Source organism: Juglans microcarpa x Juglans regia, chromosome 6S, assembly GCF_004785595.1.
Source record: "Juglans microcarpa x Juglans regia isolate MS1-56 chromosome 6S, Jm3101_v1.0, whole genome shotgun sequence".
Taxonomy (NCBI): Eukaryota; Viridiplantae; Streptophyta; class Magnoliopsida; order Fagales; family Juglandaceae; genus Juglans; species Juglans microcarpa x Juglans regia.
This window is the reverse complement of record NC_054605.1, coordinates 2,243,968-2,256,013: the sequence shown is the minus strand read 5'-3', so window position 1 is coordinate 2,256,013 and position 12,046 is coordinate 2,243,968. Positions and strand designations below refer to the sequence as shown.

The following is a 12,046-nucleotide window of genomic DNA, read 5'->3' as shown; positions in this document are numbered from 1 at the left end:
ACAACTTTCAAGTCTTCAAGGCTATAGAGCATTTTGTAAAGCTTACTTTTAAATAGAAAGAACCATCTTTCTTTTTTATTTTTATTTATTTATTTATTTTTTATTTTTTTTTATAGAAAAGAGATCTTCATTGCAAATAGGCACAAAAGGCCTTAAGAGTGCTTACAAGAAATGGCATCTATGTAAACAATATTATCAATAAAGTGGGGAGCTGCATGCCACCACAATTCCACATCAGTAATAGACCAAGCATGCCTTGCTAGGTGATGAGCTGATGCATTAGCCATATGGGATTCATGTTGTATTTGATAGTTCATAAATCTGAGCATGAGTCTTCTAATTTTAGTGATAACAGTTTTTCTAGAAGAGCAAAGTGAATCAACACTGTTTATTTCCCTTACTAGGTGTAAACAATCACTCTCAATAAGAAGATTAGGAAGGCCAATCTGAAAATAGAATTGGAGTCCCCTCAAAACAGCCATAGCCTCCACATTTTCTGGTTTTAAGAATTCTTCTTCAACTTTGCTAAGCGCCATAATCACCACACCACAATCACTGCACAGGATAGCTCCAATCCCAGTTTTATTGCAATCAAAGAAAAGAGCCCCATCTAAATTTAGTTTAAATATATTTAGAAAGTCTGATAAATTTCATAAATCTAAGACTCGACAACCAAAAATATTAATGACTCTACCAAAAATGGTAAATCACATTGCCTTTTACTATATAATTTTCCAAGGCGAATGCATGCTAAACTTTCAAACTCCACTACATGAGAAAGGGAAAATATAAAATAAGAAACTCGAATTTATGAATATTTCCTAAAATTATAAATATCATTTTGACTTATTACTGTACGTAAGTAGTGTAGATATTATCACGAGGAGAGCAGTCTATCGCTTCTGTTACTGTGATTCGACGTAGACATTGCCCTCTTGTTCTTCTTCTTCTTCACCAAAAACCCAAGTTTCTTCCACCAACACCAGTTCTGCCTTGATATCTCGATCGTCTGGTTAGCCCCAACACTCACGTCTCCGTTCATGTTCGTCTTTTCCTTCCTTAGAAGCCCCCGTACTTCCGGCGGCGGCCTGTACGTCCGGATCAACGGCCACTTTATCCCATCGAAGAAAGGGTGCCGTTTGATGTCGGTTGCACCCCTGGCGCAACCTAGCCTCCTCCTTGGGTCCTTTACCAGTAACTTTTCTATCAAATCCCTTGCCTCCGTCGCAGTCCGCTCATGATCCTCCTTTCTCTTCCCCATGTCGACGGGGAATCTAACTTGCCTGCTCGATGCTATATTGCGCAGGGTGCTCTCTTTGCTCCCTCCTCTGAAGGGCGTGGTCCCGTACCACAGTTCGTAAATGAACACCCCGAAAGCCCACCAGTCAACCCCATTACCGTGACCGTTCCCGGAGACTAACTCCGGTGCCAAGTACTCGTGGGTCCCGACGCAGGACCTGGAAAATGCCGTTGTCGGCTCTGCAACAAACTCTGCCTTCACGTCCTCCCGGATCCGGTTGACCTTTTTTGTAGTGGAGCCGAAGCAAGTGCGTCTGCAGTTCCTGTACTTGCTTGTTTGGGCTCGGATCTTCTCCATTGTGGGGACTACGTCGGCCTTGAAGCACAAGTCGAAGTCAGACAGCATGATGTGGCCGTCTTCCCGTAGCAACACGTTTTCTGGCTTCAGATCCCGGTAAACAACACCTAGAGCGTGCAAATACTCCAAGGCTACTAAGACCTCTGCGGCGAAGAACCTGACGGCATGAAGCTGGAGCCGGTTGCCGGGCTGTTTGCGGAGGAGGGAGTGAAGGTCCCCACCCGGGCAGTAGTCAATGAGGAGACAGGTGTAGTGGGAAACCTGGAGGTGGGCGTAGAGTGTAGGGAGGAAAGGGTGGTCTAGCATGGAGAGGATGCGGGCCTCCATCTGAACGTGGGAAAGCTTTTTGGTGCTAAGAGAATCCATGTCAACCACCTTGAGAGCGAAGTTGGCGTGCTCATAGTCTCTGAGACGGCAGAGGAAGACACGCCCGAGGTTTCCAGTGCCGAGGTGCCGGAGGAGCTTTAGGTGGCGGAGGTGGATTTTGCCATCGGAGGAGATGTTGGTGGCAGTTTTGATGGCGGACCAATGTGGGTCGGAGTTACGGTGGGGACGGCGGTAGTGGGGAGTACTAGTGCTGGTGGTGGTAGTAGTTGTGGTTGTTGAGAGGCGGGACTCGTTGAAGCTGAGAGTCAAGCTGCTGCGTGCTAAGCTACTGCGGGCGCTTGAGCAAGCGAAGGTGCGATCGGTGGTGGTAGAGGTGCAGCTGGTGAAGCTAAGGTCTAGATCTGCCTCGCAGGGAAAAAGGGTGTCTTCGTCCATCGAGGGCTAGCTCTGCTAATTCTTGATCAATTAGGATCGATCTTTCTGAGGCTATGGTTCATGTATATAAATTAACAGAGAGAGAGAGAGAGAGAGGGGTAGAGGTGGGACTCAGCGGTGGGGCCTACCCGCCGAGGGAGAAGGGTTAAAGAAGGTGTTTCGTTGACCCATCTAGTGTGATAGAGGGAGAGAGACATAAATGGAAAGAATGGGCAGAAAGAAATATTAAAGAATGAAAGGAAGTTGGCGCTGAGAAAGGGCCGCGTTCGTATCGGGGTGCGCAAGAAAGAACGTAAGAAAGGGCAGCCAGCGATCGATTATAAAGTGATTAAAGAAAGTGTTTTTAAATGATATTGTAAATTTTTTATTGTTTTTATAAATATTTATAATGATTAAAAAAATAAAATAAAAAAATGAGATGTACATTTCAGGATATCATTTCAGGACAAATTTTGGATAGGTGTAGTATTACTCTAAAGGCAAGGGCTAGTTGGATATATAATGAAAAAAAATTCTGATCACTGTTTATCACTCTATACATTATATTCTATAAAAAAAAAAATATATTCTTATATTTTATAAAAAATATCTCTATATTTTATAAAAAATTTATAAATATATATTGTGAAAGTGAATAGCAATGGATAGGTAATAAATCATATATGTATGCATGGCGCATGAACGCAAATAGTCGGTGATCATCCTCATCACTTTGATCCTAGTTTTTCTATCTAATCTCAATTATATATTTTACATGCCTTATTCTTCGTGTCATCATTCTTTCAGGTTTACGTACCTCAATATTCTTTAGTTTATTAATTAGGACCGTCTACATGCAGCTAGCGATCTTGAGTTTTACCCATCAGTAATTCTTTATAGATATACAATGTGCGGAACTCCCGTACGTACATATTATTTATATAAACAAAAATTACTATAAAAAGAGTACTTAATTCACAAGACTTACATTCTAATTAGCCTATTCAAACCATTAGTTTTCTTTATATATTGAGAGTGTCGTGAACACAGTTTGATGCTTCTTTATTGTTTATTTAATTATGTGATGATCATGATGAGATCCAAGGCATGCATGCATTGGTGGGTCAATGACTAGAGTTGGCCGGTACATGCAATTAATGTGAATAGCATTATTTATCATTTATAATATCTTATATACGACCTTGAAGAGCTTATTATATCCCTTATATATTAAAAGTGGCTAGACGCATATGAATAGGAATGAATAGTATTTTTGTTGGACACTTTCTATTTCACTTATGCCCTTGTGTACTTGATTGTTATCACAGTTATGTACCTGAATGCTCTACACAGGATGAATAGTATTTTTTTCGTCCAATTTTTCTCTCTATTTTCTCAAATTCTCATCCTTTTGTATTTTTATTTTCCTCACCGACACTGTAAAGTGTATTTTTATTGTGTTTCACTTGTCTCTTTATAACTTTCTTCTTATCAAAGGTTGGTCGAAATCTTTTTCCTCTCACTTTCTCACGTTTCCAATGTCTTTTACTATCTACTTTCTCACACAAACTTATGGGTTCTTCAACGTTGAAATTTCTCTTCTTGTCTGTCAATCTCGTCGTTACGTGGGTATGAGTTTTCTTCGTTTCTCTTCTTAGTTGAAGCTCTTTGGAATTTTAGAAGCTATGTAGAAAACTCGCATGTATAATCTAGATTAGCCTTCATTCGAAATAATGAGATCAATAGACATGCATGAACTTGGATGAAACCAGTCATCAAATCAAATGAAATAAGTACTATAAAACATATGTTTAGATATATATTAAAAAAAAAAATTGGCGATGAAATGATTTAACTGTTAACAAGCACCAAATCGGATGAAAAAAGTATTATGTAATATATGTTTAAATAAAAAAAATTGGTGATGAAACGATTTAACAAACAGAAATAATGAGATCTTAGAGATCCTTACACAGACGCATTGAGGCGGCGTGAGTGAAACCAAACTTATGTAAAAAATTGTGTTTATAAACTTGGTGATTTTGGTATGCAACTCTCATGAGCTTGTCAATTGAATGGTGATTTTGTATGTTGGCTCATTTATATAAATAATGGTATTTTTAATTAAATGTTGTTCCAAATCTGTTTTTCAAGAACTTTTATTTAATGAATTGTTACTATTATATACTTTTGCAAAGAGATTTTAGGACTTTTTTTTTCCTTCAACCAGATGCTATGTACAGGGCATATGTGCCTTGCACGTAGCCCCCATGCTAGTGCGTGTGTGTATATATATATATATATATATATAATGTCAAAAGCTGTAATGATGTGCTATTAATATTATTACAATAATAATTATTATTGCACAAAATGTTATTTTGTTACTGGGATTAGGAGGGCTTGAAAAATATTAGTAATGGCCGGGAGTAATAATTAAAGGCTAGAATGTTATAGATAAGAGAAAAGCTCACAACCGGTCGGGTGTAATACCCAATTTCACACCAGCCAATAAGATCGCACCACGTATGAGATTTATTTATCTTCCAATGTCACCTACCTCACAGAATAACTCAATTTCCTTTCCCTCTCCTCTCTCTCCTCCTGAATCCTTGCAACTTACTTTCCCTCTTTCCTCCTGAACCCCTGCTCTCCCTCTCTCCTCCCTTTCTTGTTCTTCCGATTCGAAGGATTCTGAGATTTGAAGTTCTTGTTCTCCCATCCCGATTCCAAGGATCCTGATTCGAAGGTGAGCCGATTCGAAGTTCACATATATAATTTCTACGGGGTGCTGCATATATAATTTCTATAGGGGCTAGAAGGCCCAGAACTGGGCAGCACAGCTATGTGAAGGTTGGGGTCGACGAGGAACCATACACAGTTGTTGCACTCCAGACAATTTCTTGACACTTTTGCTGGTGATGCAATCATGGGTCAGGTTCAAGCTACCCGGAGAAACCTTGGGCACGATACTTCCTCGGGCAATCATGTCCCTCAACAATTGGTTCCCAAAATTCTATTTCTATCATGTACTTGCGATTATATTAAGAAGTTTTAATTTACTAATTATCACCTTATTTCACCAGTTACCCAAAGGAAACGGGCTTGACCAGAAATTTGGTAAGATGATTCTAAAAATGGTTTCTTAATATGCATTGTTGGTATTGGAATTTAAAAGTCATGTGGTATCTTCATTAATTTTGTATACCAATCAGGTTGCAAACTGGTTTATTAATGCACTACCTTTGGAAGCCCATGGTTGAGGAGATGTACAAAGAAGAGTGGCCAATCAGTTTTGAACTCTAATCTTCACCAGAAAATGACTCGAAAGCACCAAGGGATAATTTTGGAGCTTTTGAGGATAGGGGGGAAGACGGGGGTTGGGAGGACAGTTGATGGTAAGAGCAATGCCTACTTTTTTTTTCACACAAAGTAGAGAGAGAGACAGGAGGAGGCCGACGATGGGGCAAGGAGGAGAGGCACAAGACTTCTACGTTGGCTCAATCTTCTGGCATCGCATTTTAGGAGATCTTCAGGCTATGAAATTGTGATCCGCTGCATGTTGTTCCATTCTCAATATAACTGAAATCTGCACGTGGCAGTTGTTTAATGGCCGGTGTAAATCAACTTTAGACACCCGACCGGCTCCAAGTGCCACTCTATAGATAATTAATTAGGAATTGTGATACTGCATACATAAGGAAAATATTGGATTTTTAAAGCTTCTATACCACATATAATATTTATAATATAATTTGATTTAAAAGATAAATTTTAAAATTATAATCTTATAAATCAAATCTTACCAGTACTATTTAATTCTAACAAAATTTAGAATTTAGATTTGGGCCTTGCTTAAAATTATGCCCTTTGTTTATCGATCAATGTTAAGAATATGCATTACAAGAAAAATGAACATTTGTGATGGATTATTTACGATGAGAATAATTTATTGTGATAAAAACAGACTCATTTTGACAGGAAATAATCATTTTCACAAGAAATAACTAGCTATAAATAAGTAATTTTCTTGTAGTAACGGAAGGTATTTCAACAGAAATAATGTTAATGTTTTATGATCATGAAATTTCTTTTTTCTTTTTTCTTTTTGGCTTATGGAGGTTGAGAATCACTCAATCAATTTAAATGGCTCTTCGTTTCATTATTTTTCAAGTCCATCCAACAATATATTTCTATGCTTGAGAATATTAATCAAATAGATAATATATATTAATTTAGATTAATTATGCCTACGTACAGCTTCCCCCGGTCTCTATTTGGTTTTTCATTTTATTATTTGTTAGGAAGGACATAAATATTATATCCAACTTGATTAATATTATATCCAATTAATACAAGCACCTGCTCTTTTGGACGGTTGTAAGATTTCTTATTAATTTTCAATAATGTTAAAATTAACTACCATGTTCGTTTTGTTTTATTAAATAACTAATTCAAGGGTGAATATATAATAATAATAAGATCGTGCATGCATGCATATATGGGTTGTGAAAACAAATTAATTAATACGCAAACAGAAATTAAACCACATCGAAAGTAATTACCATATTATATATATATATATATAAGTGACCAAATTTTATATATTTTTTTTAAGAATAAGGTTTATTATTTTTTAAATAAATTCTATATTTATCTATTTTTCAAAAAACAAATCATGTAAATCTTATATATATATATATATATATATATAAAATCTAAGATTGACTGTAAATATTAATTGTATTTAAAAGTAACCCTTTAGAAGTTTATATATATTAATTAAAATCAAGGACATAAATATAAAGAGTAAATCTATTCATTATTTATTTTTTTATAATATTCTCATCATCTCATGATTTAATATTATATGATAGTTTTTAATCATCTAATGTTACATCATAAAATAATAAGAAGATGATGAGAAAATAAATGAGAAATAATTTACTAAAAAATAAATGGAATTTACTTCTTCATTGGGTAATTTTTTTTTTTTTTTTTTGAAATTTCATTGGATAATTATTAGGTATGATTGCAACTGAAATGGGAGAGGGGGTGGCCCATGTGATCATGGAGGGAAGAGGATGCTGTCTGCCACGTGGTCAACAGTGCACCATCATTGTCGCTTACACCACTGAATAATTTCAATTGGTTCATGACACTTAAGTGAATCTGCATTTAAACAAAATAAAAATTAAAAAAATATAATAATGCATTAATAGTATTGATCTAAATAAATGTACTTGTTTGCCATTTTTATAATTAAGCAATAATGAGTTCAGCTTTCAAAGCAACTATTAAGTGATGCTACTAATAATGCACACACTAAAAACCATGAACCTGTCCTCCTTTTGTGATAAGGGAGATCGAGCTGTGGACTCTGGCTTGGGTCGTTAATTTGGATCGAGTTGACTCAACTGTAGACGGGGCAGGGCATACCCTGATCTCTTATTTAATTGTTATAATATAATAGAAACATATAGTGGAACACTATTCAGAAAGAAACTCATAATTAATATATAACCGAGCCGTCACCCTTTGAATTACACGCGGAAAATGTATTTCTCAAGCGGCCTTATTTGATAGAAATAATGGGGTGAAAAATTTGTGAATAATAATGAAATATTTTATAAATAGTAGTGAAATAGTTTGAGTTAATATTTTTTATAAAATTTTAAGAAAATATTAAGAAAAAATTTAATAAAAGTATTATAAAGTTAAAATATTATCATAATATTATTTTTGTTTTGAGACTTAAAAAAATTAAATTATTTTTTGTGTTTTGTTTAAAAATTAGGAAAGTTGTAATTATTAGATAATGATTAGATAAAAAAGTTCAAAAGTTAAAAATCTGAAATTAAAAAGTATTTATATTTGAATGGTGTTTGGATATTAAGATGAGTTGACATCATTTGCGAAACCAAACAAGGCCTTAATCTTTGCAATTTTTTCATTAGAATATCCATTTTACCATCAATCATAATTCGTCTCCACATGGTGGTTCAATGTACTATGTGGATAGCCTAGAGTCACACACAAATACACACAACTTACAGCCTATAATCCTAGGCGTACTGTCCATAATCCTAGGCATATTGCCCTGGGCAATAAACAGGGAGGGGCATGCCCATATGGGCACCCCTTCTTCTTCTACATCTCTCACACGCACACAGTGTGGGGCCCCCAGTGTGGTTTTCCAGGGAACCACGGTGATCAAGATGCATGCCGCATGGGTTATACCCCTTATGCAATGTAGAAATCTTGTGTGCTCGTATGCTAGGCACATGTGTGTATAAAAGTCGCAGCAGAGAAAGCATAATGTGAGGGTCACACCAGCGCAATGGGATAGACCACCAATAAAGTGCAAGTGAAAGAAAATATGAGAAGCCACTTTATGGGTATGGTGAAAAATAGCCATGGGTGTTGCAAAGTGCGACTAGTCCAACATATGAGCAAGCAATACTATGTAGAAATTTTGGTTGATACATTCCAACGCAAGGTGATAAATGACTTTTCACCTTAAGGTAGGAGAGTTAGAAAAGACATCTAATGTACGAAGGCGAAGAATGAGCTTAAGGTGAGCAATGGTCGAGGACAAGACCCTTGATGACACATATGAGCTTCTTGGGACAACATGGAAACACTTAGAAGGAGGCAGTGTCGTATGCAGAAGCCTACACTCCATCTAAAGAGTCACATCTAGAGTAGGTCTGTTGAAAAGATTATGACTCGACAAATTAAATTGCCTGAGCCTAGAGGTATGGTCTAACACCACGTGGGAGACCCTTAGTCGGAGAGAGACAAAGGATGGGACATAAGGCAGACTGTAAGGACATGTGGACCATGACCTGCCAATTTGTCTCTAACATCCTACAGTGGGATGATCGAGACTAAAGGACTCCTATTCAATCACATTTGAAGTCATAAAGATACTAGACGAACATTTGCCATAAAGGCTTAAGGCAAAAGCCAAAATCTCACTATTGAGATCTTAAACACCTGAGGATCCTTGGAGTGAGATTCTTCAAAAAAATCAAGCGATGTCAAAGGAGACAAAGAAAGAAGTAGCGTAGCGCTGCCATGACTCTAAAACACTGAGGTAGGCTAGCTTTTATGACACAAGGAATGGGGGGTACATGTCATGTAAGGATGTTATGGAATTTCGACATGTGCATACTCTATAATGTCCTCTTTTTTATCATGAAACAATAAATGTTTTTACCTTTATGTTTACAAATATTTTTACTTTGTGTTTTTTGAGACTTAAATGCATTTGTTTTCGGTGCTATCTATGTGTGAGTATCTATATCTCTATCTGAGTAATCTATCGTGTGTCAATCATCATGGGACGAGACAAGATGGAAGAAGAATTCCCTAAACCATTCATGCGGTATGTCACCACTAGATTCATATGGGTAAAGAGAGTCCTCGTGAATGATTTTTGTGGGGTGGTATCATGTTGGACTCACCTGATACACTGGATGAAAAATCCCCAGAGCATATCACGTGTTGGTGTCTTTTAGTTGGTTGGATGGGTAGATGTTCCCCGGAGCAACATGTATATCTCTATATGAGAGTTGACCTATGTTGAGAACATGCAAGTTGACTTGCACCCTATTGGTTGAGTGGGAGAGATTCCCCAATTTTGAACAGTGGAGTGGCTAATACCTTATTGGACCATCAGGAATGTCTGTGTGACGAACATCTATGTGATAATTGTGAACTACTATGAGATTAGTGTTACGAGTTTTACTTGCTAGAGAAGAGGGTCATTCCTAGCCTTGGCGACATGTACAATTATATACATATGTATTGAGTTTTGCGTAGAGGGTAATTCCTCAGATGACGATTCCTCACCATGTTTACATAGATATGTTTTATTTAGAGGGTGATTCCTCACGATGTTTACAAATACATGTGTTTTTGCTTGAGAGGGTGATTTCTCGCCATGCACCAATGCATGCGTTCACTCATTTTATACACGAAGCTATTCATGAGCATTCTTGCTCATTTATAGTCTTGTCATAGCTGCCTAACATGCCTTTTTAGCCTTTCTGCCTAACTTGTGAAGGAGAGATTTCATATAGCTTTTCTGGTATTTCTTGCTTCAACGTTTCATTTTGTATGTAGATTGTCAAGAAACTCTCTTCATATAAGTTATTTATCTTTGAGTCTAGTTTTTATTGGTATAGTTTTGTATTTTTCATGAAGTTTTGATTAATGAAAAGTCTTTTTAAGCATGCAGAGGTCATAATGGGCGATAATTTGGACATGTGTGATTCTTCGATTTTTTTAGATGAAGTTATTGGCAAGATCTTGGTCCGATATTCTTATGGTTTAGGATTAACATACTTATATGAAAGTTGGATTTAAAGTTTTTGCATATTGAGAGTTTTTACTAAGAGTTTTGTACAATATGAGAAAGTTGGAAATTGGAGGTCTAAAAACAATTTTTGTTTTGAGAAAGCTTGGGTCTTTTGTTATAGAAGCATGCCCCTATGGTCTTGATATTCACCTATTTTATTCTTAAGACTTTTATCTATGTGCTAGGAAGTTATTTTGAAGATCTATCGTTGGGATCTTGAGGGAATGAATTTTTATGCATGCTAATGTCCGATTGGAACACAAACACGAGGCTCACGGGTTGTGTTGTGTTTCTATGCAATTTTTTCCATGTGATCCAGAGTTTAAAACCTAAATAAATTTTAGGACTTAAATATGAAGTATATAATGTTGTTTCTAATTGATGGTTTACTTCATGAAAAATTTTGATCTAGTGGTTTGATAAAGAAACCAAACATGTAGTACCCGGTTTTGGAGTTAATGTGTTTGTGTTGGATGATATTTTGTGACTTTTATGGTCTTTGATTTATTTTTCAAGCATGATAATCCTTAGTATTGATTTATGAACATGTTGAGAGTATACTTATGAACTTTAAGAATTCTTGGAGTTGATTTGAAGAGTGTTAGACCAAGAACATCAAGAGATGTTCTTTGTGGTCAAAACTTGATGTTTTGGCATATTTCTTGTTGTAAGAAATTGTGGTCTTTATGATATGTATTTTTTTTAATGTCCTAACATGATATTAAAACATAGGATTTTATTTTTGTATATTGCATGATTCAGTTTTAGCATGAAAGTTAAAGTTTGAAAAACTTGTAACAAAAATCAACGATTTTAGCGTTTGTATGTTTTGGCCTATGCTTTGCTCTTATAGCTATGTTGTATTTTAAATTTTTCTGATTAGATATTTGGATTTAGGATAAAATTTACATGAAGAATGTAAATTTTGGTGAGTCTTGGAGAAAGGAAGCAAAATCCTTAAATTAGGGGCAAAATGGTCATTTCCCACATAGGGGTAAAATGGTAATTTATGATTCTAATCCTAAATTCTAAATTAATTTAGGGGTTTCAGGGTTTTGGATTGGAACAGTCCTTTAGGGTTTCATATTGAAACGCTACCCTTTTTAGCTTATCTCAATTGAATCTACGCCTTAAAAATCAATTAAAGGAGGACCATTGAATACTGATGTGTTTGCACGTCTTTGAAGAATAGTAAATACATATCTCCATCCATTCTATAAACCAAAAGAATTCTTTACATGTCCTTGACTCCGTATGAATTACACCATACCATACACACTTTATTGCACAACCACAATTCACTATAACCAAGGTGTTTCTAATTGATCAAGGGACCTTGGCAA

At 36.0% G+C, this 12,046-nt stretch overlaps 1 protein-coding gene across 1 annotated transcript; it reads right to left on the bottom strand.

The window, feature by feature from the left end:
• Positions 1–744: 744 nt before the first annotated feature.
• LOC121236528 (serine/threonine-protein kinase WAG1-like) lies at positions 745–2,592 on the bottom strand. The gene has a single exon (XM_041132979.1). The coding sequence runs from the start codon at positions 2,357–2,359 to the stop codon at positions 878–880; it is 1,482 nt and encodes a 493-aa protein (XP_040988913.1). The 5' UTR covers positions 2,360–2,592; the 3' UTR covers positions 745–877.
• Between the last annotated feature and the right edge of the window lie 9,454 nt (positions 2,593–12,046).